Below are 26,837 nucleotides of genomic sequence, written 5' to 3'. Positions count from 1 at the left end.
CTACTTCAAATACCGAAAATTAGAATCGGGTGCACCAGCTCAGATGCAAATGATTAGAACATCGTTAAAGAGGATCTTGGAGGAACCTGTCTTATTTAAACTTCAGACATTTAGTTTGGTTTGCTCTTTGTTGTTGAAGTGTGCGTCGTCACCATGCCTAGATCAAAAGAGCTCTCTGAGGCCTTCAGAAAGAAGGTTATAGATGCCTACGAGTCTGGGAAGGGGTTTAAAAAGATCTCCAAACAATTTGAAATCAATCATTCGACTGTCCGGAAGATCATCTACAAGTGGAGAAGATTCCAAACAACTGCCAACTTGTTCAGGCCAGGCCCGCCCCAGCAAGTTCAGCCCGAGAGGAGACCGCAAGATGCTGAAAGAAGTCTATAAGAATCCCAGTATGTCATCACGGACCTACAGGTAGCTCTTGCCACTGTTGATGCCAAAGTGCACGAGTCTACCATTAGAAAGAGGCTGCACAAATTTGATCTACATGGGAGGTGTGCCACGAGGAAACCTTTGCTGTCCAGAAAGAACATCAGGGCAAGACTAAAGTTTGCCAATGAACACCTAGGCAAAGACCAGCACTTCTGGAACAATGTGCTCTGGACAGATGAGTCAAAGGTAGAGCTATTTGGCCACAGTACCAGAAGACACGTTTGGCGAAAACCAAAGACAGCATTTGACCACAAGTACCTGATACCAACTGTAACGCATGGTGGTGGAAATATTATGGTTTGGGGCAGCTTTGCTGCATCAGGGCCTGGGCAGCTCACCATCATAGAATCCACTATGAATGCTTCATTGTACCAGAGGGTGCTTGAGGATAATGTGAGGCCATCTGTCGGAAAGTTGAAGCTCAACCGAAGGTGGACCTTGCAACATGACAATGACCCTAAACATCTATCTATAATTCCAGTAATCTCTGTGTGTATGTTTGTTTGTATGTTTGTTTGTTTGTATGTCTGTGACCGCTGTTTCTCGACAACTACCGGTCCGATATACTTGAAACTTGCCAGGTATATTGCTGGGGACCCGAGGATGTGCCTTTTCAAGGTTTTAAATTAATCGCAGAAGTACTTACCGAGCTATGTCCAAAAAACGATTCAACCAATCAGAGAGCAGCGAGCTATCACGTGTGCCGAACGTGGCGAACACACTCTGCCTCGGATGGCACATTTGAGAGCGTATTCATTTATTTCCCGTCGGCAAACTATGTTGCCGTTAAACTATGTTTTAAAACTAATTATAAAACTAATAAAAACTAATTTGCGATTCATCGTAACTGCGATATACGACCTTCTGGACAGTGAGGACTGCACTTCCGGCATCCAATCACAGAACGCGTTATTGCGTAGGCGTGGCCGATGTGAGAGCGAGCTGATGCTGAGCCCAGCGCGTGCGCCATTACGGTACGTAATTCGATTTCTTCCGGAGAAAATAATAATTTCTCGATTTCTTATGCGCATTATTTCTCCCAATTCAGTCAGAGCGAAGGGCGGAAGCGAAGAGCGTTGTTTTTTTTGTTTACGGGCGTACGGGCGGGGTAGAGCGTACGGGTAGCGTTTTTTTTTTTTTTTGGCACATTTGAGAGCGTATTCATTTATTTCACGTTGGCAAACTATGTTGCCGCTATGTTGGCGTTAAACTATGTTTTACAACTAATTAAAACTAATTTGCGATTCTTTCGCTTTCCTGCGCATTTGTGCACGCTATGGCGATTTCTTTACCAAACTCCGCTAGCCGTTAGCTTTGGACCAAACCATTTCATGTAAATAGAGGGGGGGGGATTGTCACCGTACTCGCAAGCCGTTAGCTTTGGACCAAACCATTGCATGTAAATAGAGGGGGGGGGGGGATATACTTTTAGATATATATATAGTACGGGCATGCCCTAGTACCAGTAAATCCACCAAGGAATGGCTGAAAAGAAAGAAATGGAGGGTTCTGGAATGGCCAAGTCAAAGCCCGGATCTAAATCCCATCGAGATGTTGTGGGGGGATTTGAAACGAGCTGTGCATGCAAGAAACCCCTCAAACATCGCACAGCTGAAAGAATTCTGCATGGAGGAGTGGGCATATATTTCTCCCAGTCGATGTCAGAGACTGGTGGACAGTTATAAGAAACGCCTACTTGAGGTTGGTTCTGCCAAAGGGGGCAATACCACCTATTTAGAGCCAAGGGTGTACTTACTTTTTCCACATGCGAAATTTGCATTTATGTTTATTTAAATTATACAATGGACTACAAAATGTAAATGTATCATGATATTTGTTATATTATATCACCTTTGTCTATCAATATTGTTGAAATGAAGATCAAATAGCTGTATGTTGAAATATGTTGAAAAAGTCAAAACTTTACATGGGGTGTACTTACTTTTTCACATGACTGTATAGAGGGTGGTCGAGAAACCCTGGGCACATTTTGAAGAACGATACTGCAACAAACGACCAAGTTTATTATTGTTCTTTGGTGCAAAACAAAACATGATTACTTGTAAATGGATGTGACCGCTTCAACATGCACAGGCATCATTTTAGCTCTTACAGGAGCCTCGATCATGCATACAAAAAAATTAAAATAATAATCATGTGATACGCAACAGGGTGAGGTGCATCACGTGTAGTAAGGGCATTTTATGAGATATTTCACAAATCTGTTAACTAAATTGTTACCAAAAAATTTCTTCACCAATATGTTTGTAAAGGTGTGTAATAACATGTGTTAAAATGTTGAAGGTCAACTCCCGTGGGAAACCCAGAAAAAAAGCTGTTGAATTCGGGTACCGAAAAATTATTTTCGAGAATTTTTTTTTTTTTAAATCGGCCCTTAAGTAACTTATGAGGGGTCAAATAAGGGTTTTTCATGATTCTGAGTTGATTAACATTTATATTTTCACTTTTACATTTACACACAAAGTAGCTTTTATTTCACATACATATATAATACTCAAGAGTTATTTCTCATTCACAATGTCAGAAGTTTCAACAGTCATTGTCTATGTCTTCTTCAGACTCAACAACATCATGACTGCAGTTTCTGCATGTAATGCCATTACAGACTCCACAGGCCGAGATGCACGTGACCCCATTCTTCTTGCAGCTGCATCGCCGGTTGCTGCAATCTCCATGACAATTACAGCTCGTGAACTGCAATAGCTCCTCAGGAGCCGTGGGGTCCAGTGTTGGAACTGGCTCATACCCATGCACACCTATTGTCCATCCATAGTCACTGGGGTTCAGAGACATGCTCTGTAGAAGGCAGGCCTTTGTAAGCAGGCAAAGTTTCTGGTTCCTTCATGAGTTGACAGTACAGCCGTGCGCCCTTGGCATACTGATGATGGCCTGCAGCGGCAAAGATGTGAAGCATCTTGGTAACAATGCAGGACAGATGCCCATTGTGGTCTGCAAGTCGCTCGGTTCTGATAAAGACCTTGATCACATCTACCATGTGGTGGTACTCCACCCAGAGTGCAGGTGTTCTTCCTCCTTTTGCGAGTCGTTTGAAGGTTTCTTCAAACCTTTGCTCAAACACTGGCACTACTGGGTCTGAGTGTCTGGCTCCCATCTTCCCATCAGCCACCTTCTCCATGAAGGTCTTCATGTCACCACGCTCCTCCTCAATGAAGGCAAGTTTCATGATGTGTTGATAGATGGCTGCATCGATGAGGAGGTGAACACGGATTGCCTTGTCAAAACATCCTCCATCCATGATGTGGTTGGCTGTCGTACTTCCAGGATAGATCAACTGGATCACATCTAGTAGTCCAGAATCTTCCATGATGTTACCCATTGATCCAAGACAAGACTTCAGCAGGTGAAAACCACCCAACCTTGGAATGACAGGTAGATTTGCCTGCTTTATTATATTCACAGCCTTCAGCCAAATCGGAAGATCAAAGGTCACTATAGCGACCCCAGCGCGCCGTATGCACTCTTTCAGAGTGGTGAAGATGGTGTTGAGGTCATTAGGGTCTCCTTCAATAACTGGGAGGAACTCGATCTGTGTGCTCTGCTTTGCATCATTAGCATGGATTCTCTTCATCCAGCCATTCCAGTTGGAGTGTGGGAACTCAGGATCGTTGGCTTTGATCACCCACCCCGCTGCCCAGAGTGTGTCACCTGGAGTGAGGAGTGGCTGATCATGAGCCAGGGAGGAGGAAAGCTCAGCGAGGGGGAGAAACATGATCGCGTTCGTTCCTATCTGTTTCCTGTTCGTAAATGGAATAATCTTTACTTCAGTTCCTCTCAGGATCTTAGCTTTGTCGAGTGCCTTCAACTTCACCCGGGGGAAAGCTGCTGTTGTCTGTGGATCTGGCAAAGGTGGTGCCGGAGAGGTGACTTCGATCCAACCCATTGAGTGAAAGGGAGTGTTTCCGTGAATAGAGACAATGTTTAAATCTATATTGTCTCCAACAAACTGAGTGACTGCATTGTTTGTTTCCCCAACCTCCATAAAGACCACCTGATCATTACTTGACAATTCACTTTCACTGGCTGGCACTTTGGCTGTCATCACTGATTGATCCTCAAGCGCAGCATCAACCGCAACCTCATCATTGATCTGTTCATCGGTTTCCTCCACAATGGTGTCAAGAGTGCCAGAAGTATCTGGAACATCATCTCCACTCCTACTATTAAGGAAGCAGTATTTGTAGTTTTGTGTCTCCGTGTAAGACTCAGTGTATCCCAGCCGGTGGAACTTGTTGAGCATCCATTTTGACCCAAATCTATGATCAAGTTGTATGGCAAGCCCCATTTGGTGTGGCAATACTCCAGACCGAGGTCGACAGGCCTTAATAAAATTCTGCCCCCAAACGGCAACTCTTTCGTCTGTCTTGACAATCGGTCTCAAGAACATCTGAAGGCTTGCAGGAACAAGTGTCAGCTGACTATCGATGTCAGTCATACTGTGTGTGGTGGGGTATGACTTTGGACCTAAATCAATCAAGGCAATATCATTGGATATGAACTTGAGTGCCGTCTTTATGATCCGAGTCTTCTCATCTCCATGGTCAAGATTAGCATGATGCACTCGCAGAATATTGTCGGTGCCATCTTTGAGACAGAGTACATCTGCCCTTCTTTCCTGTGTTGTGAAATACAAGATGTCTTCGTATTTCTCTAGAAGTTTTATCTTTAGCCAATGCTTTGAATAAGAAAGGCTCTTCTCTGGTGACTGATCAAACTCCTGCAGCTTTTCATGGACTTGGTCCATGTTCATTACCCCATGCTCTAATTCTGAGTCTAACCATTCGCAGAATTCAATAAAAACTGCCTCTCGCTCCTCATCAATACTCCTCTGTCCTCTCTTCCTTTTTCCTTCCTCATCAGTCTTGGACAAACTGTCACCTCTCGCAAACATAAGTTTGCATCGCAAATGGTACAGTGTTTCTTCTGCTACCAAGTCGTTGATCCCTTCCAGGCGTCCAGTGACTTCAGTGCCCCAGTCATCCCCGCGACTCCGTGCTGTCTTCAGCAAGCTTGCCTTCAGTGTATCTGCAGTCAAATTATCTGGCACTCTGTATTTCTTTCTAGCTTGTGCTGGATTATTTTTGTAGAGCTGGGCTGGTTGGTTGCAAAGAATGCATACATCCTTATACAGGAGGTCAACTGACTGTGATCTTCTAGAACTGCAGCCAGTTGATGAACTGAACTCACAAGTAGTGCGTCTTCTCTTCAACTTTGATGACTCTTTCTCTGCCTTTGATGCTTGAGCTGACTTCTTGGTGGTTGCAACAAAGTTGTTGTACAGATCATTTTTACACTTCTGGTGGTACCTCAGTTTTCCTTCCTTTTGAGCCTCCTTCATACGTTCCACAACAGTAACATTTTCGACAGTTTCTGCTTGTTTCAATAAAGTTGAGTATCCCTTTGGAGTTGCCTGTATGAGCCTTTCAGCTGGTGTATCCGAGCGTGCACAGATGAAGCAATTGAGCACAGGTGGAGTAACGTCTTCATCCATATTGCTAGACTCCATGTCCTGCAAAGTAGAAAATGAGATATATTTAGAAATTATTTTTCCACAAAGGAGTGTCTGTGGTGAAATATAAATGTTAACAATCAACTCAGAATCATGAAAAATCCTTATTTGACCCCTCAGAAGTTACTTAAGGGCCGATTAAAAAAAAAAAAAAAAAATTCTCGAAAATAATTTTTCGGTACCCGAATTTAACAGCTTTTTTTCTGGGTTTCCCACGGGAGTTGACCTTCAACATTTTAACACATGTTATTACACACCTTTACAAACATATTGGTGAAGAAATTTTTTGGTAACAATTTAGTTAACAGATTTTCATATGTTTCCCTTACTAGTGATATGGATCGTGCTGAGCTTTGCTCATTGTGCTGTATGCGTTTGTCTTTGCATTAATTCAGTTCATTGTGAATTAGACGCCCTAATATGCTGGAGGATATCGTGAGACAGAAATTTTGCGCTGTATGCTTGTATTCTGTATCTGTAAATTCGGCTGAAGTTCACAGACAACTTGTCCAATAAATAATGTGGCGCCGACACAATGACAGAAGAACCATCGGCAGAATAAGCAAGCAGTTTGATGAAACCGGCAGCATTCTTCCAAAACAGTCACCAGGTAGGTAGGCCTCGTACTGTTCGAACTGAGGAAACCAGAGTCATTCAACAACAACTCGACAGGAACACACCATTATCAACTTGTCGTTTATCAAACGTCACCAACATAAGCCGATAATCGATTCGAATAATTTGAGACCTTAATGCAAAACCATACATGCCCAGATTAATTCACTAACTATCTGTGGATGTTTTGACAGGTGCATTGAGGCATGTGAGACATTGAGTTTGGGTTAATGGATATGGACAATGATTTGCAGAACAGGATCTTGTGGTCAGATGAATCCAAGTTTACTTTATCTGGTTCTGTGAATTGTCATAACAGCGTGATATGGGCAGTAGACAAGCCACGATTTACTGTTGAGCACAACGTCAAGTATCAAGCTGGTATGTCCATCTTGTTCACCGTATGTCGGTGAATAGCACTCTTCAAGTCTTTCCACAGATTCTCTTCTACTTGTTTATACATAATGTTGATCAGACAATCACAAACAAAACACCAAAAAAGAAACCAGAGCGACAAAGAACAAAGTTACTTTGTCAGATTTGCCCGAACAGCTCTGTCAGCTGCAGCAGATTTCAGTTAGTCCGTATGCAGCCCAGTGTCGCTGCAGGCAATATTGATCAACGTCAGGTTCGGCCGACCAAAAATACATCGGCCAATGTATTTTTTTCTGCTTATGGAACAAGTATTTTGAAGCACGTTATGTTCTTTTCTTTCCTTAAGCACCATCATTTTCAAACGACATGATTCTTCTTCCTCTCGTATCATTGGTCTCATCCATACGTTGAATTGCATTTTTGTTCCTCTCTCCCAGGAGTGCATGCCCCTTGTGCTGCCTCTTTTGGAAGGATTTTTATCTGCTGGTGGAGCACAAGACCCAGAGCTGGATTCTTCTCGCCAGGCTGCTGTCGTCCTTACAGGCTCTTTGGCACGGCATTTGGATTCGAAAGATCCCCGTGTTCCTCCAATTGTGCAAAATCTAATGTCAGCCCTTTCTACCCCCTCCCAACAGGTGCTCTTACGTTTCCAGTATTACTGCCCTTATGGCCAACACCTTTGCATTTGTTTTAGTATTGTTTTCTATAACTCCTTGTACTGTCTTTTCTTCAGGTGCAGGAAGCCATTTCTGCCTGCCTGCCGCCTCTCACCCCTGCTGTGAAGGACCAGGCTCCAAAAATGGCTCAGAGTTTACTGGCAACTCTGCTTGATTCGGAGTGCTATGGGGAAAGGAAAGGAGCTGCACATGGCTTGGCGGGTCTGGTGAAGGGCCTAGGCATCCTGTCTTTGAAGCAACTGGACATCATGAGCTCCCTTACAAATGCCATTCAGGACAAGAAAAGCTATAGGCGGAGAGAGGGTGAGAACAATTGAATACAATCGAAGCATGGGCTTCAAGTGATGTATAGCAGAATAATTTTGAAGGATTTGGAGAGGGGGTTTTGGAGAGGAAATGACATCTCCACATATCATTACCATTGGCCACCACCCAAAAGGAGCAGTGTGCTGAATTTTCACAGGTTCACATTTTATATTTGTTTTAGGCAGCACTGTTTTTGCTATTCTAGCTTCGTCAGCAGAACAAGATAGTTCTTATACAACTCGTTGAAAAACACAAATCAAACCCTTAACGGACGCAAAGGAAAGACACCACCAATGTGAGGGTGCTAAAAACCGTTTTGGATGAGGATATAAAGAAGCACAGAGGGAAATAAAAGTATAAATATCAACAATATCTGCGATCACAAAGCAATTGTCAAGGGTAAGCCTCCCCCGTCTCCCGCGATCCAATAATGGCCATATTTTGTTCGGACCGGCATATGACCTTGACCTTCAACATTTAGGGATATTGAGAGCAAATTAAGAAAATGTGTCCCCATCTGCAATCCATCTATAAAACTCAACATCATGAAAATTGGAGGAACATTATTCAAGTTGTGATCTAAAAGTTGTTTTTTGTTAATTAGGTCACAAACCAAAAAAAGTAGGTCAAGGACACGAAATAAGTAACAGGTACACAACTTCAGTGCAGATACACTATGATGATACAACAACAACAGGCATTTTAAGGCCATTTTCTCTGTAAGAGCAGGGCTTAGCCTTGCGGTCCCCATGACAATCTTCTCCATTTTGCCCTATTTTCTGCATCTCCCCTTGTTAACCCCCTGGCCCGCATTTCTTCTTCCACCATCTTCAGCCAAGTCTTTCTCGGTCTTCCCTGTCCTCTACTTCCTTCTACATTCATTTCCATCACTCTTCTCAACCAGTCACTTTCATCCTTCCTCAACACATGACCAAACCATGTCAAACTGTTTCTCTTCACAGCATCCATCACAGGCTCCATTCCCATCATCTTTCGCAATTCATCATTTGTCTTCCTCTCAACGATACTCCACACATCCACCTAACCATTCGCATTTCTACCGTTTCCAGCCTTCGTTGCTGCTCTATGTTCATTACTCATGTCTCGCTCCCATAAATCATAAGACTTCTCACACATGCAGCATACACCTTTCCCTTCATCTTCAACGACACTCCCCTCCTCGTCAGCACACCACTCAGTTCTCGAAACTTCTTCCATGCACATCTCACTCGAGCAACCGTTGCCGAGTCTCCACCTTTTCCATTCAGCATGTCTCCTAGGTAACAAAGTGTTTTCACACCTTCCAGCTTCACGCCGTCTCCAAGATCCAACTCAACATTTCCTCCATCTGCAGCTCCCTCTGTGCACACCTTACACTTGAATGTAGCTGCCACACTGGTTAATGACCCTCTCAGACCACTACATTTTTGATGAACCCACTCAGCGCACATTGTACATTGAATGGAGTTCACTCCGACACCCTTCCTGCACACAGCACACGGCCACTTCCCAGTTCTTTCCACCTCACCACATGCTTTACCACTTGCCATCACCTTCGTTTTTCCGATATTCACCTTCAGACCTTTTGTCTCCATACATTCCTTCCACTTGTTCATCTTTTCCTTCAGTCCATCCATACTTTCTGCAATCAACACCAGATCATCGGCATACAACAACTCCCGCGGTAAACTCTCCTTTACGTTCTGAGCCAGCACCTCCATCACAGCTACAAATAGTAGTGGACTTAGTACCGACCCTTGATGCACTCCCACCTTCACCTCAAACTGACCACTGTTCTCGTCCTTCGTCCTTACAGCTGTGCGCGCTCTTTTGTACATTGCCATCACTACTCTGATCAACCATTCCTCCACTCCTAACTTCCTCATTGCCCATGTCACTACTTCACGTGGAACCCTATCGAATGCTTTCTCCAGATCAACAAACCTAAGAAACAACTTCTTCCTCTTCTCCATATACTTCTCCTGCAACTGCCTCACAATAAAAAGCGCGTCTGTCATTCCTCTTCCTGGCATAAATCCAAACTGTATTTCACCAATCTTCACCTTCTTCCTTATCCTCCTCTCTAACCCCCTTTCCAATACCTTCATTCCATGCTCCAATAACTTTATCGCTCGATACGAGACATAGTCCAGAGGGTCACCTTTCCCCTTGTATAGAGGGACGAGGGTACTCAGTTCCCAATCCACTGGAATGCGGCCTTCTTTCACCACCAGATTGCAGAACTCTGTCATTCTCTTCACACCCCAACGTCCTGCTGCCTTCAACATATCTCCCACAACTCCCGTCGGCCCTCCCGCTTTTCTACTCTTCATTGCTTTTATCGCTTCCTCAACTTCCTTCTCGGTTATCTTCTCTGCCGGTCCTAAAACTGGGTTACTCTCTATGTTGCCATCCCATTCATTCTCTGCATTCAACAGCATTTCCATATATCTCTTCCATCTTCCTTTAATTCCATCTGGGTCCACAACGATTTGTCCCACTTCATCCTTCCAGCAACTCACCCCCATCACATCACCCCTCGCTTTCGCTATCTGCTTTGCAATCCAGAATACCGCTCTCTGACCCTCTTCCAAATCCAAGCGTTCTCCCAACATTTTCCTCCATGCCTCCTGCGCCTTTGCTACCTCTTTGCAGCCTTCTTGGCTGCCTTATAACTTTCATGCTCTGCCTTTTCTGCCCCCATACCCTTTGCCTTCTGCCAATCCTTGAACTTCTTCCTCTTCTCGTCAATCTTCTTTCCCACTTCATCATCCCACCACCATGTTTCCGAGTGCCTCGGTGGTCCTTTTGTCAATCCACATACCTCACCAACGGCTCCCAACAGACTAGCTTTCATTGACATCCAACCACTTTCAAGCTCAACCACATCATCCTTTACCATACTCAGCCTCTCTTTTAATGCCTCCCTCACTGTCACCTCTTTCAACCTCCACACCTTCATTCTCGGTTGGTACGTCACCCGCCGAGCTCTCCTCGCACCTTTCACCCTTTTGTCGCAGACAACCAAGTGGTGCTGTGAAACAGCCTCCTCCCCCGGGATCACCTTTGTGTCCCGGAGGTGCCCCCTATCTCGCCTACGCACCAGCATGTAGTACACTATTATGGTGCAAGAACATAATTCGGTCTTTGAGATTTCGCATTGGCAAAATTGAGCGATGACAAAACATGCATTTTTTTTCAGAGCACCTTTTGACCTTGTCCTTTAATTCGGAAGGGTATGATGTAAATGGGTCAATTTAGTTCAGATCGACCAAACTTTCGTTGAGTTGGGGTGAGAAATGTAAACATAGGGGCAATACCCCTGGCACTCACCTGGTATAATAAACAGTATACTGCACTGACCAAAGGTATTTTAAACCAATTTCAATGGTTGATAGGAGACAGGGCAGCATGTAGAATTATACTAACATAATCATAAGACTTTAAACAAACAAACAAAAAGATACCTATTTTGGGGAGCAACCCGCTCCCCCTCCCCCAACCCCATATACCTCCTCAGACCCCAATTTTTCTAATGCCTTGAACAAACATTGGTACATCACTCGTGATGAAGGTTGTGGTGAAGTTTCATCGAAATTGCGTGTGTAGTTTCTCAGATGAAAGCAAATACCTATTTTCGGTGGCAACCCCCCCCATGACCCCAAATGGGCAGATTTTTTTTCATGCCGTGAACAAACTTTGGTACAGCACGGGTGGTGAAGGTTGTGGTCGACGTTCATCAAAATCGTGTGTGTAGTTTCTGAGAAGAAAGCAAATACCTATTTTGGGGGGTCAAACCTGGACCCACTTTGACCCCCCGTAGGTCCCCCATAGACTTCAAATTTCTTAGTGCTGTACCTATTTTCTGTACCAAAGTACCAAAGATGGCAACTTCGGTACATCACAGGTGATGAAGGTCGTGGTCAAGTTTCATCAAAATATTGTGTGTTGTTTCAGAGGAAAAAGTAAATATCTATTTTGGGGGGTCAAACCTGGATCCACTTTGACATCGGTAAACCCCCTTAGACCCCAAACCTTTTTTATTGCCGTGGACAAACCTTAGTCACAACATAACAAATATCATTTGTGCCAAATTTGGTCGCAATCCCATCGGCGGTTACAGATAAGAAGTTTCAAGTGTTTATGGGCGGACTGACTGACTGACTGATGGGGGGGACTGACTGAAGGGCGGACTGACTGACTGACGGGCAGACTGACTGATGGGGGGGACTGACTGACTGATGGGGGGGACTGACTGATGGGGGGGGACTGACTGACTGATGGGGGGGACTGACTGATGGGGGGGACTGACTGACTGATGGGGGGGACTGACTGACTGATGGGGGGGACTGACTGACTGATGGGGGGGACTGACTGACTGATGGGGGGGGGACTGACTGACTGATGGGGGGGGGGGGACTGACTGACCGATGGGGGGGGACTGCCTGACTGATGGGGGGGGGACTGACTGACGGGGGGGGGCTGACTGACTGACGGGAGGGGGGGTGGGCTGACTGACTGACGGGGGGGACTGACTGACTGACGGGGGGGACTGACTGACTGACGGGGGGGGGGGGGGGGACTGACTGACAGGGGGGACTGACTGACTGGGGGACTGACTGACTGGGGGGACTGACTGACTGGGGGGACTGACTGACGGGGGGGACTGACCGATGGGGGGGACTGACCGACGGGGGGACTGACCTACGGGGGGGACTGACCGACGGGGGGGACTGACCGACGGGGGGACTGACCGACGGGGGGACTGACCGACGGGGGGGGACTGACCGACGGGGGGGACTGACCGACGGGGGGACTGACCGACGGGGGGCTGACCGACGGGGGGACTGACCGACGGGGGGACCGACCGACGGGGCGACCGACCGACGGGGGGACCGCCCCGACCGACCGACGGGCGGACCGCCCCGACCGACCGACGGGCGGACCGCCCCGACCGACCGACGGGCGGACCGCCCCGACCGACCGACGGGCGGACCGCCCCGACCGACCGACGGGCGGACCGCCCCGACCGACCGACGGGCGGACCGACCGACGGGCGGACCGCCCCGACCGACCGGCGGACCGACCGACCGACGGGCGGACCGACCGACCGACGGGCGGACCGACCGACGGGCGGACCGACCGACGGGCGGACCGACCGACCGACGGGCGGACCGACCGACCGACGGGCGGACCGACCGACCGACGGGCGGACCGACCGACCGGCGGACCGACCGACCGACGGGCGGACCGACCGACCGACGGGCGGACCGACCGACCGACGGGCGGACCGACCGGCGGACCGGGCGGACCGACCGACCGACGGGCGGACCGACCGACGGGCGGACCGACCGACGGGTGGACCGACTGACTGGCGGACCGACCGACTGGCGGACCGACCGACCGGCGGACTGACCGACTGGCGGACCGACCGACCGACTGACTGACGGACGGGTGGACCGAACGACTGACTGACTGGCGGGTGGACCGACTGACTGACGGGTGGACCGACTGACTGACGGGTGGACCGACTGACTGACGGGTGGACCGACTGACTGACGGGTGGACCGACTGACTGACGGGTGGACCGACTGACTGACGGGTGGACCGACTGACTGACGGGTGGACCGACTGACTGACGGGTGGACCGACTGACTGACGGGTGGACCGACTGACTGACGGGTGGACCGACTGACTGACGGGTGGACCGACTGACTGACGGGTGGACCGACTGACTGACGGGTGGACCGACTGACTGACGGGTGGACCGACTGACTGACGGGTGGACCGACTGACTGACGGGTGGACCGACTGACTGACGGGTGGACCGACCGACGGGTGGACCGACCGACGGGTGGACCGACCGACGGGTGGACCGACCGACGGGTGGACCGACCGATGGGTGGACCGACTGACCGACTGACGGGCGGACCGACCGACCGACGGGCGGACCGACCGACGGGCGGACCGACCGACCGACCGACTGACGGGCGGACCGACCGACCGACCGACTGGCGGACCGACCGACCGACTGGCGGACCGACCGACTGACGACGCGCCATTGTATAAGCTCCCCTGAACTTCGTTCCAGGTGAGCTAAAAATGTGTATAACTGGGTGGTTTAACCCTAAATGCTGGTTTATTCCTCCTTGGCTCAGGGATTTAAGAAACTCTGTGGTACCATTAAAAATTGGGGGCACTAATTGTAGAAACAAAGGTTACAACAGCTATAAGCTTCCTATGCTATAAGCAGAGGCTTAATAAGAATTTAGAAAACAGGTAAAGACAGAAGGAGGAAAGAAAACTATGAAAGCGAGCAGGTGCAAGGTATGTTTCCAGACCCTGCATATAATTTGCATACCAATTGATTGTAGTGGAAATTTTGAAATATTTTAGCTTGAGGATGTTTTCCTCTTCCTCACTTTGCACTCCCTGATTGCTCTTTAACTTCAGGTGCTTTGTTTGCCTTTGAGACGCTGTGCTCCATGCTTGGACGTCTCTTTGAGCCTTACATAGTTCATGCATTACCACATCTCCTCCTGTGCTTTGGAGATGGCAACCAGTACGTGAGAGAGGTGAGGTCAACCACTTCCTAACTTATCGATTTCATCATTTGTTAAATGATCCCTTGAATTAAATGAATTAAAAATTCCCCTTATTAACCCTCTTGTGTGATTGCCGCTATTCCGGATAAATCGTCCTCTCAATCAGCTGATCTGCCATTTTCAACTCCCTTGTTTGTTGCAAGTAATTATATTTCAGATTTTTAATGACAGTTAATAATTATATTAATTCATACCAGCACTGGGAATGCACGCTGCATTAGTAAAATAATTGGAATGGCACACCCTACAGAGAGCTATCTACAGAGAGCACACCCTACCACTCAACCTGTATTTGCTCCAAAGGAGGAAATGGTGTCATATTACACCTGATATCAACCACTACGTGATAGTGATGGGAACAGCTATCTAGTTCCGTCAAGTCGATTATGACTTCTGGTGAGATTCGTGATCAGATTTCTTCACGCTTGTCTGATGCCTGAGCATGTACAGAAGTGGTTTGCCCGTGCCTTCTTCCGGGCAGTGCTTATACCAGACGGGTGATCCTTGCGATTGTTCTCCATAAAAGAATGATCTGCCTAGCATCAAGGCCATGCAGGCATTACTGGCAATATGTGGCATGGCCATCCACTACCTGCTCCCATGGCTTCACGTAACCCTGAGTGGGAGACTAAAATGGAGCATACACCTTGCCCAAGGGTGGCCGATGGGTTAACGAATGCAAAGGCCACCTCCTTTAAAACTATTGCTGCCTTTACCCCCATTAAACCCCTAGACTTTGGTTAAAAACAAACAAAAAAAAAAAAAACCGCAAGGCAGCGGTGGATTTGGATTCTATTTCCTTCTCCTGGATGTGCTTTCTACCCAGGCTAATGAGCCCCATCTCCCCGAAGCAGTGAATATGGACAGCAACACCCTATTATATATCTATGAAATGATTGTGAATTTAAAAGACTTATTAACAATACTGGCGATCTGAATATGCGTTCACGACATCGTGAGGTTTAAATAATAAATATTGATGTGCACCGTCATCGTTTATCAAATCAATCCTCAGGCTGCGGAAGACACTGCCAAGATGGTGATGAAGAATTTGAGCACCCATGGTGTGAAACTCGTCCTACCATCGCTCCTTGCTGCTCTTGATCAAGATTCATGGAGAACAAAAACAGGTTTGCCTTTTTTTTTTTTTTTGATGGTCCTGATCTCTCTGTGCTTTTCATTTCTCACATTCTGGGAGTACTTCTGAATATTCCTTCCTTTGTTTCCATCCAGGTTCGGTGGAACTGCTCGGCTCCATGGCTTACTGTGCCCCTAAGCAGCTTTCTGCCTGCTTGCCCAGCATCGTTCCAAAACTTACAGCTGTGCTGACGGATTCGCACTCGCGTGTGCAACGGGCTGGAACTCAGGCTCTACACCTCATCAGTTCCGTCATCCGAAACCCAGAGATTCAAGGTATGTGGCCGTGGCCACTGCGGATCAGAGATCGGAGATTGGAGATCATACATATGTAGCTCGATGAAGAGAGAAATTCCTGCCATTTTAGTAAGCTTGCTTTACTGCATTTCCACTGAGCTTGCTTTACTGTATCTCCACCATTGACATCTTAACGAGCATCAAACTTCACTGCTTTTTGAACAGCCATCACGCCTGTGATCCTGGAAGCTTTGACAGAGCCAGGTGGGCAGGTTCAAACTTGCCTTCAAACCTTGCTTGACACTAAGTTTGTCCACTTTGTGGATGCGGCATCGCTGGCTCTCATTATGCCGATTGTACAGAGAGCCTTCATGGACCGTTCCACTGATACACGCAAGATGGCTGCACAGATCATTGGCAACATGTACTCGCTCACTGACCAGAAGGTGAGTTTCATTCCCTCGACTTCAATTCAGCTCTTTTAGCGTCAGATTGCTTTTATCCACCTTTTTCTCTCTCCTTATTAACCCTCACTTCTCTTTCTTTCTTCAAATATAATTTTTGCAATGGCAATGTTGGGTGGCAGTTCACAGAAAAACATCCATGAGTTTCTTCTACTGCATACAAAACAACAAATGCCCATTTGACTCGAGATTCAATTTGGACTTTGTTCTATTTGTGCCCCCTTGCAGGATTTGGCTCCATATCTTCCGAGTATCATTCCAGGCCTGAAAACATCTCTTCTCGACCCAGTACCAGAGGTGGGTGTCTCTAGTCTTTCAGACATTCCTTTATCCACAGTTGTCAGAAATGTTTACCCATCTGAAACTAATTGAGACATTTCGAACAACTTTTCTGGAATCGAACAAATTTTGAGCGTACTCTAACGTCCATGTAATTTGTATCAAAGTACATGCATGCTGTACTAATATTTTTGCATGTGATTCATGTACAAGCTTTTTCATGAGCCTTTGATCAATATCCAAAACATGATACAAGTTTGATTCAACATTTATCGAATTATTAAAATTGATGACATAAACAAGAAAGACGTCAAGCAGAACACGATACTTGCAAAATCCTCTCCTCCCCAACATAAAAAGTTGCCATGGATTCATCGAATTGTCAATTTCATTAAGATTAAAATTGACGATCTTGATCAAAGCTCGGGTCAATCGGATTAAAATTGATGATTTTTCACATGAAAATTGATATTGGAAGTTTGATCTTGAGTTGATCTTTGACCACAAAAATAGTTTGATTTCAAATTCCGTGATGTATTATGCAATTTCTCTTTAATTTTCAGGTGACTTGGATGAAAATTGACGATTTTTTGGATGAAAATTGACGATTTTAGAACTTTGATCTTGAGTAGACCTTTGACCTCTTGACCTTAAAATAGTTGGTTTTCCCAATTCAATGAGGCACTGTGCAATTGCTGTTTTAACTATCAAGTCAGCCGGATGAAAATTGACGATTTTTCAGATGAAAAAGGACAATTTTAGAAATTTGACCAAGATCAACAGGTTCAAATTAGCCTGGTGTTGGCTTAGCGGTTATGGTGCTGGCTTGGGATCCTAGGATCCTGGGTTCGAATCCCGGTCGATCGCTGAATTAACGCCAGGGGGGTTGACTCAGCCTGCCATCCTTCCGAGGTCAGCAAATTGAGTACCAGCTTGCTGGGATGAATGATCACGGTGTGTACCCCGATTTAGAATAGGTACACCGTATCCCTGCGCATCGTAAGAGCGTGACCAAGGATTGGCGTCAGGAAGGGCATCCGGCCATAAAAACATTGCCTCAAACAGGGAACCATGATTGTCATGGGGCCCGCAAGGCTAACCCCCGCTCTAGCGGGGAAAATGGCCTTAAAACGATCATTCATTCATCAATAGGCTTCTTCCTTATGACCAACTCTAACATCTGGTGAAGTTTCGTGAAGATCGGTTTAAAATTGTGACCTGTAGGTGATAGACAGACAGACAAAATGACAGACAGACAGAATAACGCACAAGACCAACCAATATACCAATGTAGACCAAGTAATAAAGCTGTCGTGGTGTTTCCCATCGTCATATTATAAATGCAGTATTGTTCGTAGTTATTGTCATTTTTTTCTGTTTATATTGGTTATATTTTCTGAATCTAAAACCAACTTTGCTGTGAGGTAGGTACGCGCTGTATCAGCGAGAGCTCTGGGAGCTATGGTGAGAGGAATGGGTGAGTCGAGTTTCCAGGACTTGCTGCCCTGGCTTATGGAAACTCTTACTTCGGAGCAGAGTTCCGTAGATCGCTCTGGAGCTGCTCAAGGTGCGAGCACAATGCTCATGACCATTTTCTTTCTTTTCCATATCATCTTGCTTACCGATGTCTTATTTGACCATTTTCTCCTTTTGATCACCCAGGTTTGGCAGAAGTGCTCGTGAGCCTCGGCGCTCAAAAGATGCAGACTCTCATCCCAGACATTATCGGTAGCGCAAGCCGGGCAGAGTTGCCTGCTCATGTACGGGACGGTTACCTGCTCATGTTTGTCCATCTGCCAGCTACGTTTGGCGAGGAGTTCACCCCTTATCTGGGCCAGATAATTCCAGCTATTCTTAAGGTTTGTAGCTGTTGCCTTTTGATTCTATACCTGGAGCTATGTGTAGCACAAGGCCCCGGTTGCGGTCTTTTCCACGGATTATGTAAGCTTTCTCATCTACATGCAGGGTTTGGCAGACGAGACGGAGTTTGTGAGGGATACAGCCCTGAGCGCTGGGCAGGGCATTGTTACCCAATACGCAGAGAGAGCCATTTCTTTGTTGTTGCCTGAGCTAGAGCTTGGTCTTTTCCATGACAACTGGCGTATAAGGTACCCTTTGCGTTCACTCACATCATCATCTAGTAGTAGTGTGACATCTCGTGTGACGGTGCTGATTAAGTTAACCATCCACCTATAGGTTTAGCTCGGTGCAGTTGCTGGGTGATCTTCTGTTCCACATCTCTGGAGTAACAGGAAAGATGACGACCGAGTCTGCCTCAGATGATGACAACTTTGGCACAGTGCATTCCACCCAGGTAACCTGGTTTTGTTTACATATTCTTCATTATCTTAACAAGACTCGTAATGATCACTTTTGTACTTCGTCGTCATCTGCCAGATTTTCTATGCTACTTTGTTTTTGGCCTTCTTTAGGTCATCTTGGAAGCACTGGGAGTTGAACGCAGGAATAGAGTACTTGCTGGTCTTTACTTGGGTCGATCGGATGTGGCAGCCTCTGTGAGGCAAGCCTCCCTTCATGTCTGGAAGGTTGTCGTGTCCAACACACCCAGAACCCTCCGCGAGATCCTTCCAACACTATTTAGCCTTCTGGTGGGATTTTTGGCCAGCGAAAGCTACGATAAACGCCAGGTTTGGAAACTTCATTTTTGCCTTATTTTCAACCATTTGTAATTCTGTTGTTTTGTTTTGGTTTCTTTAGTCTATTCAGATTCGCATCCTCACACCCACAACTTAAACTCCATAAGTGTTGTGGCAAAAGCTGAACAAGAGGTCTTCAGGATGCAGTGCCTGGAGTTTGACCCATAAACCTTTCTCAGATTGCAGCAAGAACTTTGGGAGATTTGGTGAGAAAACTTGGAGAAAAGGTTCTTCCTGAGGTCCTTCCAATCCTGGAGTCTGGGCTAAACTCGCCTGATGGTAGCCAGCGCCAAGGGGTCTGCATTGCGCTCGGAGAAACAATGAGAGCAACAAGTAAAGAAACGGTATTGTGGGGAGGGAGTGTGATATGAAGGGTGGAGTAAAGGTAGTAAATGTGAAAACGAAAATCGATCAAAGTTCAAAAATCACCTCCTCTCCTTAGGTGTTGTGCTTCGCGGAGAACCTGGTCCCACCGGTTCGTCGGGCACTCATGGATCCCTTGCCATCTGTAAGAACAGCTGCAGCTAAGACGTTTGAACAGCTCCATGTCACTGTTGGATACCAGGCGTTGGACGACGTTCTACCAGCTCTGCTGTCCCACTTGGTGAGAGAGGTTGCCAGGTGGAGTGGATGAGGGTTCGTTTGGAACATGTAAATTGGCTGATGACATCATGGGAAGAATAAAGGAAGGTGCTCGTGTATTTCGAGAGTGCTCAGAGCTGGTGTTGTCTTGTTGTAAATGTGGTACAAACAGATAAGAAATTTGAGGTGTGGAGGGGAGATGGAGGTAACAGGAAGTACTAATGGTGAAAAGAGAATCAAAGCTTTGTAATTTAATGCAATTTGTTTATTTGTAATTATTCTTATTATAATTTATTATACTAGGGCATGCCCGTACTATATATATATCTAAAATTATATCCCCCCCCCTATTTACATGAAATGGTTTGGTCCAAAGCGAACGGCTTGCGAGTGGTGACAATCCCCCCCCTCTATTTACATGCAATGGTTCGGTCCAAAGCGAACGGCTTCCGGAGTTTGGTAAAGAAATCGCCATCGCGTACACAAACGCGCAGGAAAGCGAATGAATCGCAAATTCGTTTTTATTAGTTGTAAAACATAATGCCCAATTATTCAATTAGCGCCAACGTATTTTGGCTGTTTGCAATTTAATCGCAAGGCAAAGTAGAAAGAGAAGAGGGAAAAAAAGAAAAGCCTTGCCTTGCTGCAAACAGCTGCTGCAAACAACAACAACATGGAAGGCTGCACTGTCCGGAAGTTGGCATATCGCAGTTACGATTATTTTAGTGTTAATGGCCAATTATTCAATTAGCGCCAACGTATTTTGGCTGTTTGCAATTTAATCGCAAGGAAAAGTAGAAAGAGAAGAGGGGAAAAAAGAAAAGCCTTGCATTAACGCATTAACGCTTGCATTGCATTAACGGTTCGGCACACGTGATAGCTCGCTGCTCTCTGATTGGTTGAAGCGTTTTTTGGACATAGCTCGGTAGGTACTTGTCCGATTAATTACAAACCTTGAAAAGGCACATCCTCGGGTCCCCAGCAATATACCTGGCAAGTTTCAAGTATATCGGACCCGTGGTTGTCGAGAAACAGCGGTCACAGACAAACACACAGACACACAGACACACAGACACACAGACACACAGACACACAGACACACAGACACACAGAGATTGCTGGAATTATAGATAGATTATCGCCAGAGGAAAGGGTATTGCATTTGAGTCCGTTTGTCCTCACAGAATAAATGATTTTCTCGGCAACCGTTGGTCTGATTGACAGGAAATTTTCACCAGAGGTGCAACTCCACCTCCATAATTTTTTTTAACAATAATTATGACGTGATAGGTCACGTGGTTCGGCCGCCATCTTGGAAAAACCGAAAACCTTTGCACCTCTATATCTCCGAAAGCGCTGCATAGAAAAAATTGAGACATGGCTCATTGTAAAGAACTCTCCATAGGGAATAAAATATGTTAATGATGTCATAGGTGCCTCCATTATGACGTCATAATTAGACAAGTACAAAACTTCATCCTATCAAGATGAAATTTCTTGAGCGTCACATAGGGATAAATTGGTGGGAAAAAAAAAAAATGATGATGTCATTGGTCATATGGTTTGGCCGCCATATTTGTTTCAACACAAAGTCTTAAAAACCACTATAAACATGTCCTGGCGAGGGTCTGCAATCTCTGATTGCTCTTTCTTGTTTTACAGGATGACGACTCGCTGTCTGAGTTTGCTCTGGATGGTTTGAGGCAGGTTATGGCAATTCGGAGTCGTGCAGTGTTACCATATCTGATCCCTAAGGTAATTTCAGCTTTCAGGTGTATTTTCCTTCCTAATACTCTCATTACTCCCTCCTATCTTTTGCAACGTTCTTTATTTCTCGTCTTAAAGGGAAACCGAGATCACATTTCAACTTCTGAGACACTATCAAGTTTTTCTTCTTGTTCTTTTTTTTGTTTGAAAACGAAAATGCACAGGAAATGCTGCTTCAATGGATATCCCAGTAGTTTCTCTGGAGGAAGCCACATCTTGCCTTCGTGGGGTTCCTGATTGGCTGCGTAAAGCATGTGATGGTTCACAGCTCATCAGTCCTGTATGTCAAGATATTAAGGCTCGTGTTTCTCTCACAAAAAGCCTTTATTTTGTTCTTCTCCTCTCACCTTTTCCCGAAGCTCACAACTCCACCGGTAAACATTCGCGTGCTGGCCTTCTTGGCCTCTGGTGCTGGGGAGCCACTCACCAAATATCTGGACGTGATCTTGCCTGCCCTGCTCACTGCGCTGTCTTCTCTCGACCCTGATGCTCGCCCTGAAAAGGTTTGCTTTAGGAACATGACCAGGTTGAGTTTTTTTTGGTAAATGGAGTTGGGGAAAGATCAGCCATTACTTTGGGCTGACAGGAAAGCCAAGTCTATACACTCTCCTCCAAGCTGTCTAGCCTGGGTTTGAATCCAGACCAAGCTATAAATTATCATCCTGGTGCTTCACAGACTGGGTGAATCATCAAAGTGCGTGCTATCCCTCGGGTGGATGTTAAACTGGTTGCTCAATCTGCTGCTTTAGTTGGTGGATGATACCGATCCCACCGTGTCCTTTGCAAAGAGTCGGGAACCTTTCGATGGCAACATGTCTAAATTCCTGCTCTAAAGTACAGGGGGCACTGCGTTAGCGGCACAGCTGCGCGCCACGAGCATATTATGCTACCTGTAACCATGTGCTGAATATGAAAGAAGAAGCCATGATTTCACCATTTGGATCATTAATATGTCTTCACTTATTCTGTATTCATACTCCCCAGCTCTCTCAGGCTGAAGCCGTCATTCTGGCTGTCGAAGACGAACTCGGTTCCCGATTAATGACTGAAATTCTTCTTGAAGCCGCCCGGGGGCGGCTGGTGGACCGAAAAGCTCCGGCAACTGCCCTCCTTGCGGCCTTCTGCACTCATGGCCGTTCTTCTTTGACCGAATTAGCCCCAACCCTCCTCCGAGGTCTTATCATCCTTTTCGGAGATTCGGAACAGGAGGTTTTGGGATATGCTTGGGATGCGTTGAACTCAGTTGTCAAGGTTTGTTTTGAGTTTCTGTTCTTGTTTTTGCGACTTGTGCAGCAAGTTATTGTGAGGGGGTAATTCAGATATATCAAATACTCAAAAAAGTGAAGTTGGGCATGATACCTGACATATTGATGCGGAGATGTGAAAGTTTGACGTTTTATTTTCAAGTCTGTGTCCACAATCGCACGGTTCAAGCACACTGGAATTAGCTGTATTGCAAGCAGATGTCAGAGGTTAGGAATGTTGCTGAGATGTTGTGCAAATCTTTTTAGAAAATCACATTAGTTTATTAAACTTCAAGACTCGTCCAAGTTGAATTCTCCTGATGGAAATGAATGAATGAATGAATGAATGAATGATCGTTTCAAGGCCATTTTCCCCGCTAGAGCGGGGGTTAGCCTTGCGGGCCCCATGAAATAAAGGTAGATATTATTTATTTTATTTCCTTTCATGGGGTGGTATTCCTGAGATGAAGATAAGGATGTTGTTTTTTTGACCTCATCCATTGATGTCATCGTCCTAACATTTCGTGCACTTTAAAACAACCAATCATTTCCCCTGTCTGCTTAGCGACTGGAGCCAGAAGAGCAGCAGCAGCTGGTCCGTGAGCTTCGACCAGCTCTACGAATCTCCTCGTCTGACTTGCAACCAGGGCAACTTCTGCCAGGCTTATGTCTCCCAAAAAAGGTTTGTTCAATCCCGGTTTTAATCACCGACACGTTGACTTTTCCTCCATCCTGTTTGATGATAAAGCTATTTCATTATCACCTTCTACAGGGCGTTGCATGCGTCCTGCCAGTGCTTCGTGAAGGTCTCCTTTCAGGCTCCCCTGATCAGAAGGAGGAATCGGCACTTGCTCTCCAGTCTCTCGTTGCTCTCTCCAGTGCAGAGGCCCTGAGGCCATCCCTGGTGCATCTTGCCGGACCGCTCATCCGTGTGCTCGGCGACAGATTTGCACCTTCGACTCGCACCGCCTTGCTCGATGCATTGGCTCTACTGCTTGATAAGGTCTTTTTAAATTCGTTCCTCTTTGTGTCTGGCCTTGTGTCTTGTGGGTTCCCTTTACCAACACTGTAAAAGATAAAACTTCCTCAAAAATTAATGCTCATACAGTATGTTGCTCTGCTTTTTTATAAGCAAGGGTCCACGTAAAATTTAAACACCACATCACCATCATAATTAATCATCTTTATACTCTTGTTATTCTTGTTGATTTCCAAGACCAACGTAGGTCTTCGATGTAGCTTCCCTGTGAACTCGCCAGCAAAACCTCGTGGTTAGGGACACATTACGAGCCATGGGTAATTTCCCAGACACTCAGTAAAAGTTTTTTTCCCATGTTTGCCCAATCAGCTTCTTTGTCTTGCTCTGTTTTTTTGATGAAAACAGTGAAGTAATAAATATTTGTTATCCGTGTTAGATTTGGGTTTCTCCACGCATCTGCTTCTATGGCCGTCCTTGTTTGTAAGTAAGCTTCGCGTGTTTTGTGGAATTACTGAGATGGTGATGCAACACCTGCAGGGTGGGGTCAAATGGCCTCTTTGGTGTTTTTTTTAACCTCTGATACTCAAAGTGGATGGAGGTTACGTTTTCACTCCTGTCTGTTTGTCTGTGAACAAAATATCTCAAAAAGTTGTGGATGGATTCAGACTAAATTTGGTGGAGAGGTTTGGGTATCTGACACGGATGAAGTGATTAGATTTTGGCGAAGATCCGAATCCGAATCCGGATCTTGATACCCGAAGTTTTATTATTATTATTATTAATTTTTTTTCGTGATTTTTCACCATTGAGTGATATGGACAAAAACGATGATAGCATGCTCTTTCAAAAAGTTGTGGATGAGTTAGGTAAGTGACAGGAACAAGCCGATTTATATTTTGGTTAATGTGGGATCCAGATCTGACCTATCAGTGGGATACAAACCGTAAACTGTTCAACCTGGCAGAGGTATGCTCTCTACGGAGTGCTGTTCTCTTCTTTCCTGGTTTATGAAACCTTTGCTGTGACCAACGTCTGAGTATGCAATTACAAGGTACATAGCAATAGGTAAGTACCAGCTCACTGGTAATTCCCTGTGTGTCGCAAAAGGCGACTAACAGGGTTGGCGGCAGGAAGAGCATCCGGCCATAAAACATTGCCTCAAACAAGGGGACCACAGTGCCCGAAATAGGCCAATCCCCGCTCTGCGGGGAAAAATGGTCTCTAAAGGTGGTGGTTCTTCTTTTATAGCAATAATTTTGAATGTCTGGACCTGATCCTGATGGTTTTGCTAAAATAAGACAACTCTTTGGGCGACAGGTTGGAGTTGGGCTCAAGGCTTTCTTGCCCCAGCTGCAAACCACATTTTTGCGAGCCTTGCAGGACCCTTCTAGAAGCGTCCGCCTTCGTGCCGCAGCTGCTCTGGGGAAACTTGCACCTATCCACAGCAAACCTGACGGCCTGGTCAATGATTTGGCTCAGTCTGGTCGAAATGCAGAAGATATAGCATACAGGTATCTCCTTGCTTTTCTCTGTCTGTATTTTGGTGAGGTTTTTGTCTTTCCAGCTATTTTATGATGCGGCCTAGTCAATTGTGGATGATGCTTCTCTGTTATTGATTGTTCATTTTTGACAAAACTGTTATCCTTCCTTATCGGTATTGGCGTGCCACTACAGCAAGAAGAGATGGTTTTTTTTCCCCCCCACACTCACTTGTGCGAAGCGAAAAACAGGGTTAAGCAATTGGTTCACTTTGTTTGTTTGTCTGTCTCCAGACGCCAGTCTATGATCGAGGAACTTCATGATTTAATTGAATTTTAAATTTTGAACACTAGAACACAAATCAGAACATGAATCGGAACACAATCCTGCAGTTTATCGCAGTACTTGGCTCTAAACTTGGCAAATTGTACGGAATCCCATCTCGATCGTACATGCACAGAGTAAGCAGTATGGTAATTGTTTTAGTTTGTCTGTCTGTCTGGCAGTCAACCAAAATTGAAAATCATTACAAACAGGAAACTTGCTGTTTTTATGTATGCCATAAAGGACACAAACAGCCATGAATAACTAATTTTAATGTTAAATAAGGTGGTGTAAAAGGCGCTAAACACTGTGCCGACGTCAGGCCTTAACATCGGTAGTGGCGAACTGAACGAGGAACTCTGAACATCTGTCACTGACCTCCATACTTCATATCTGGCTGCAATCTTTGCTCTATCCCTGATACTCAATTGCCCAGCCATTACATATATAAAACAAAACAAAAACGAGCAATCAGAGATCAGGCCCTCGCCATGACATGTTTGTGAGGTGTATTTTGTGTGGTGTTTATTAGCTGCTGTGTTTGTGTGGTTTATTGACCGTAGATTTATGTTCAATCTAATATGGCTGCCGAGTACCATTGAGTACCAGTTCACTGGTAATTCCCTGTGTGTCGCAATCGGTGATTAACAGGGTTGGCGGCAGGAAGAGCATCCGGCCATAAAACATTGCTTCAAAAAAGGGGACCACGGTGCCTGAAAAAGGCCAAGCCCTGCTCGGCGGTGAAAAATGGCCTCTAAAGGTGGTTCTAATATATACTCAAAGGCAAAAGTTATTGTGACACACAAACAACAAACAGAATCAGTGTTAAACTTTTACTGCCGTGAATGAAATGTTACTACATGGAAAGACAAATGTTTCAAGGTATGGTAACGATCAACAGTCCATAAGAACAGCGCACCTGGCATATGCAAATGAGCCACAACACAAGAGGGGGTTCACAAGCAAGTTCACACGGTCAGTAGCGAGTGTGTCCACCTTGTGCATTGATGCAGGCCTGGCACCTTCGCCTCATTGAGGCCACTAAACGTCGATGAAAGTCCTGGGGAAGATCATTCCATATCCGAGGAAGGATTTGGCAGAGTTCCTGCAGCGTTGTTGGAGGATTC

At 45.9% G+C, this 26,837-nt stretch overlaps 1 protein-coding gene across 3 annotated transcripts in view; it reads left to right on the top strand.

Annotated features, from left to right (window-relative positions):
- GCN1 (GCN1 activator of EIF2AK4) overlaps positions 1 to 26,837 on the top strand; it is a 99,186-nt gene that overhangs the window by 64,347 nt on the left and 8,002 nt on the right. For all 3 annotated transcript variants that reach the window (XM_068103295.2, XM_068103293.2, XM_068103297.2), the window contains 20 exons: positions 7,411 to 7,608; positions 7,707 to 7,953; positions 14,410 to 14,531; positions 15,577 to 15,691; positions 15,795 to 15,974; positions 16,161 to 16,381; positions 16,628 to 16,696; positions 18,107 to 18,245; positions 18,341 to 18,537; positions 18,644 to 18,786; positions 18,875 to 18,992; positions 19,111 to 19,326; positions 19,515 to 19,679; positions 19,778 to 19,939; positions 21,580 to 21,672; positions 22,044 to 22,187; positions 22,669 to 22,935; positions 23,494 to 23,610; positions 23,701 to 23,931; positions 25,225 to 25,418. In XM_068103295.2, coding sequence (XP_067959396.2) covers positions 7,411 to 7,608; positions 7,707 to 7,953; positions 14,410 to 14,531; positions 15,577 to 15,691; positions 15,795 to 15,974; positions 16,161 to 16,381; positions 16,628 to 16,696; positions 18,107 to 18,245; positions 18,341 to 18,537; positions 18,644 to 18,786; positions 18,875 to 18,992; positions 19,111 to 19,326; positions 19,515 to 19,679; positions 19,778 to 19,939; positions 21,580 to 21,672; positions 22,044 to 22,187; positions 22,669 to 22,935; positions 23,494 to 23,610; positions 23,701 to 23,931; positions 25,225 to 25,418 — 3,338 coding nt within the window. The remainder of the gene's footprint in view (positions 1 to 7,410; positions 7,609 to 7,706; positions 7,954 to 14,409; positions 14,532 to 15,576; positions 15,692 to 15,794; positions 15,975 to 16,160; positions 16,382 to 16,627; positions 16,697 to 18,106; positions 18,246 to 18,340; positions 18,538 to 18,643; positions 18,787 to 18,874; positions 18,993 to 19,110; positions 19,327 to 19,514; positions 19,680 to 19,777; positions 19,940 to 21,579; positions 21,673 to 22,043; positions 22,188 to 22,668; positions 22,936 to 23,493; positions 23,611 to 23,700; positions 23,932 to 25,224; positions 25,419 to 26,837) is intronic.

This window comes from Myxine glutinosa, chromosome 3, assembly GCF_964187855.1.
Source record: "Myxine glutinosa chromosome 3, kmMyxGlut1.1, whole genome shotgun sequence".
Taxonomy (NCBI): domain Eukaryota; kingdom Metazoa; phylum Chordata; class Myxini; order Myxiniformes; family Myxinidae; genus Myxine; species Myxine glutinosa.
Note: the sequence above shows the minus strand (reverse complement) of the source record. Positions and strands in the feature narration are given on the sequence as shown.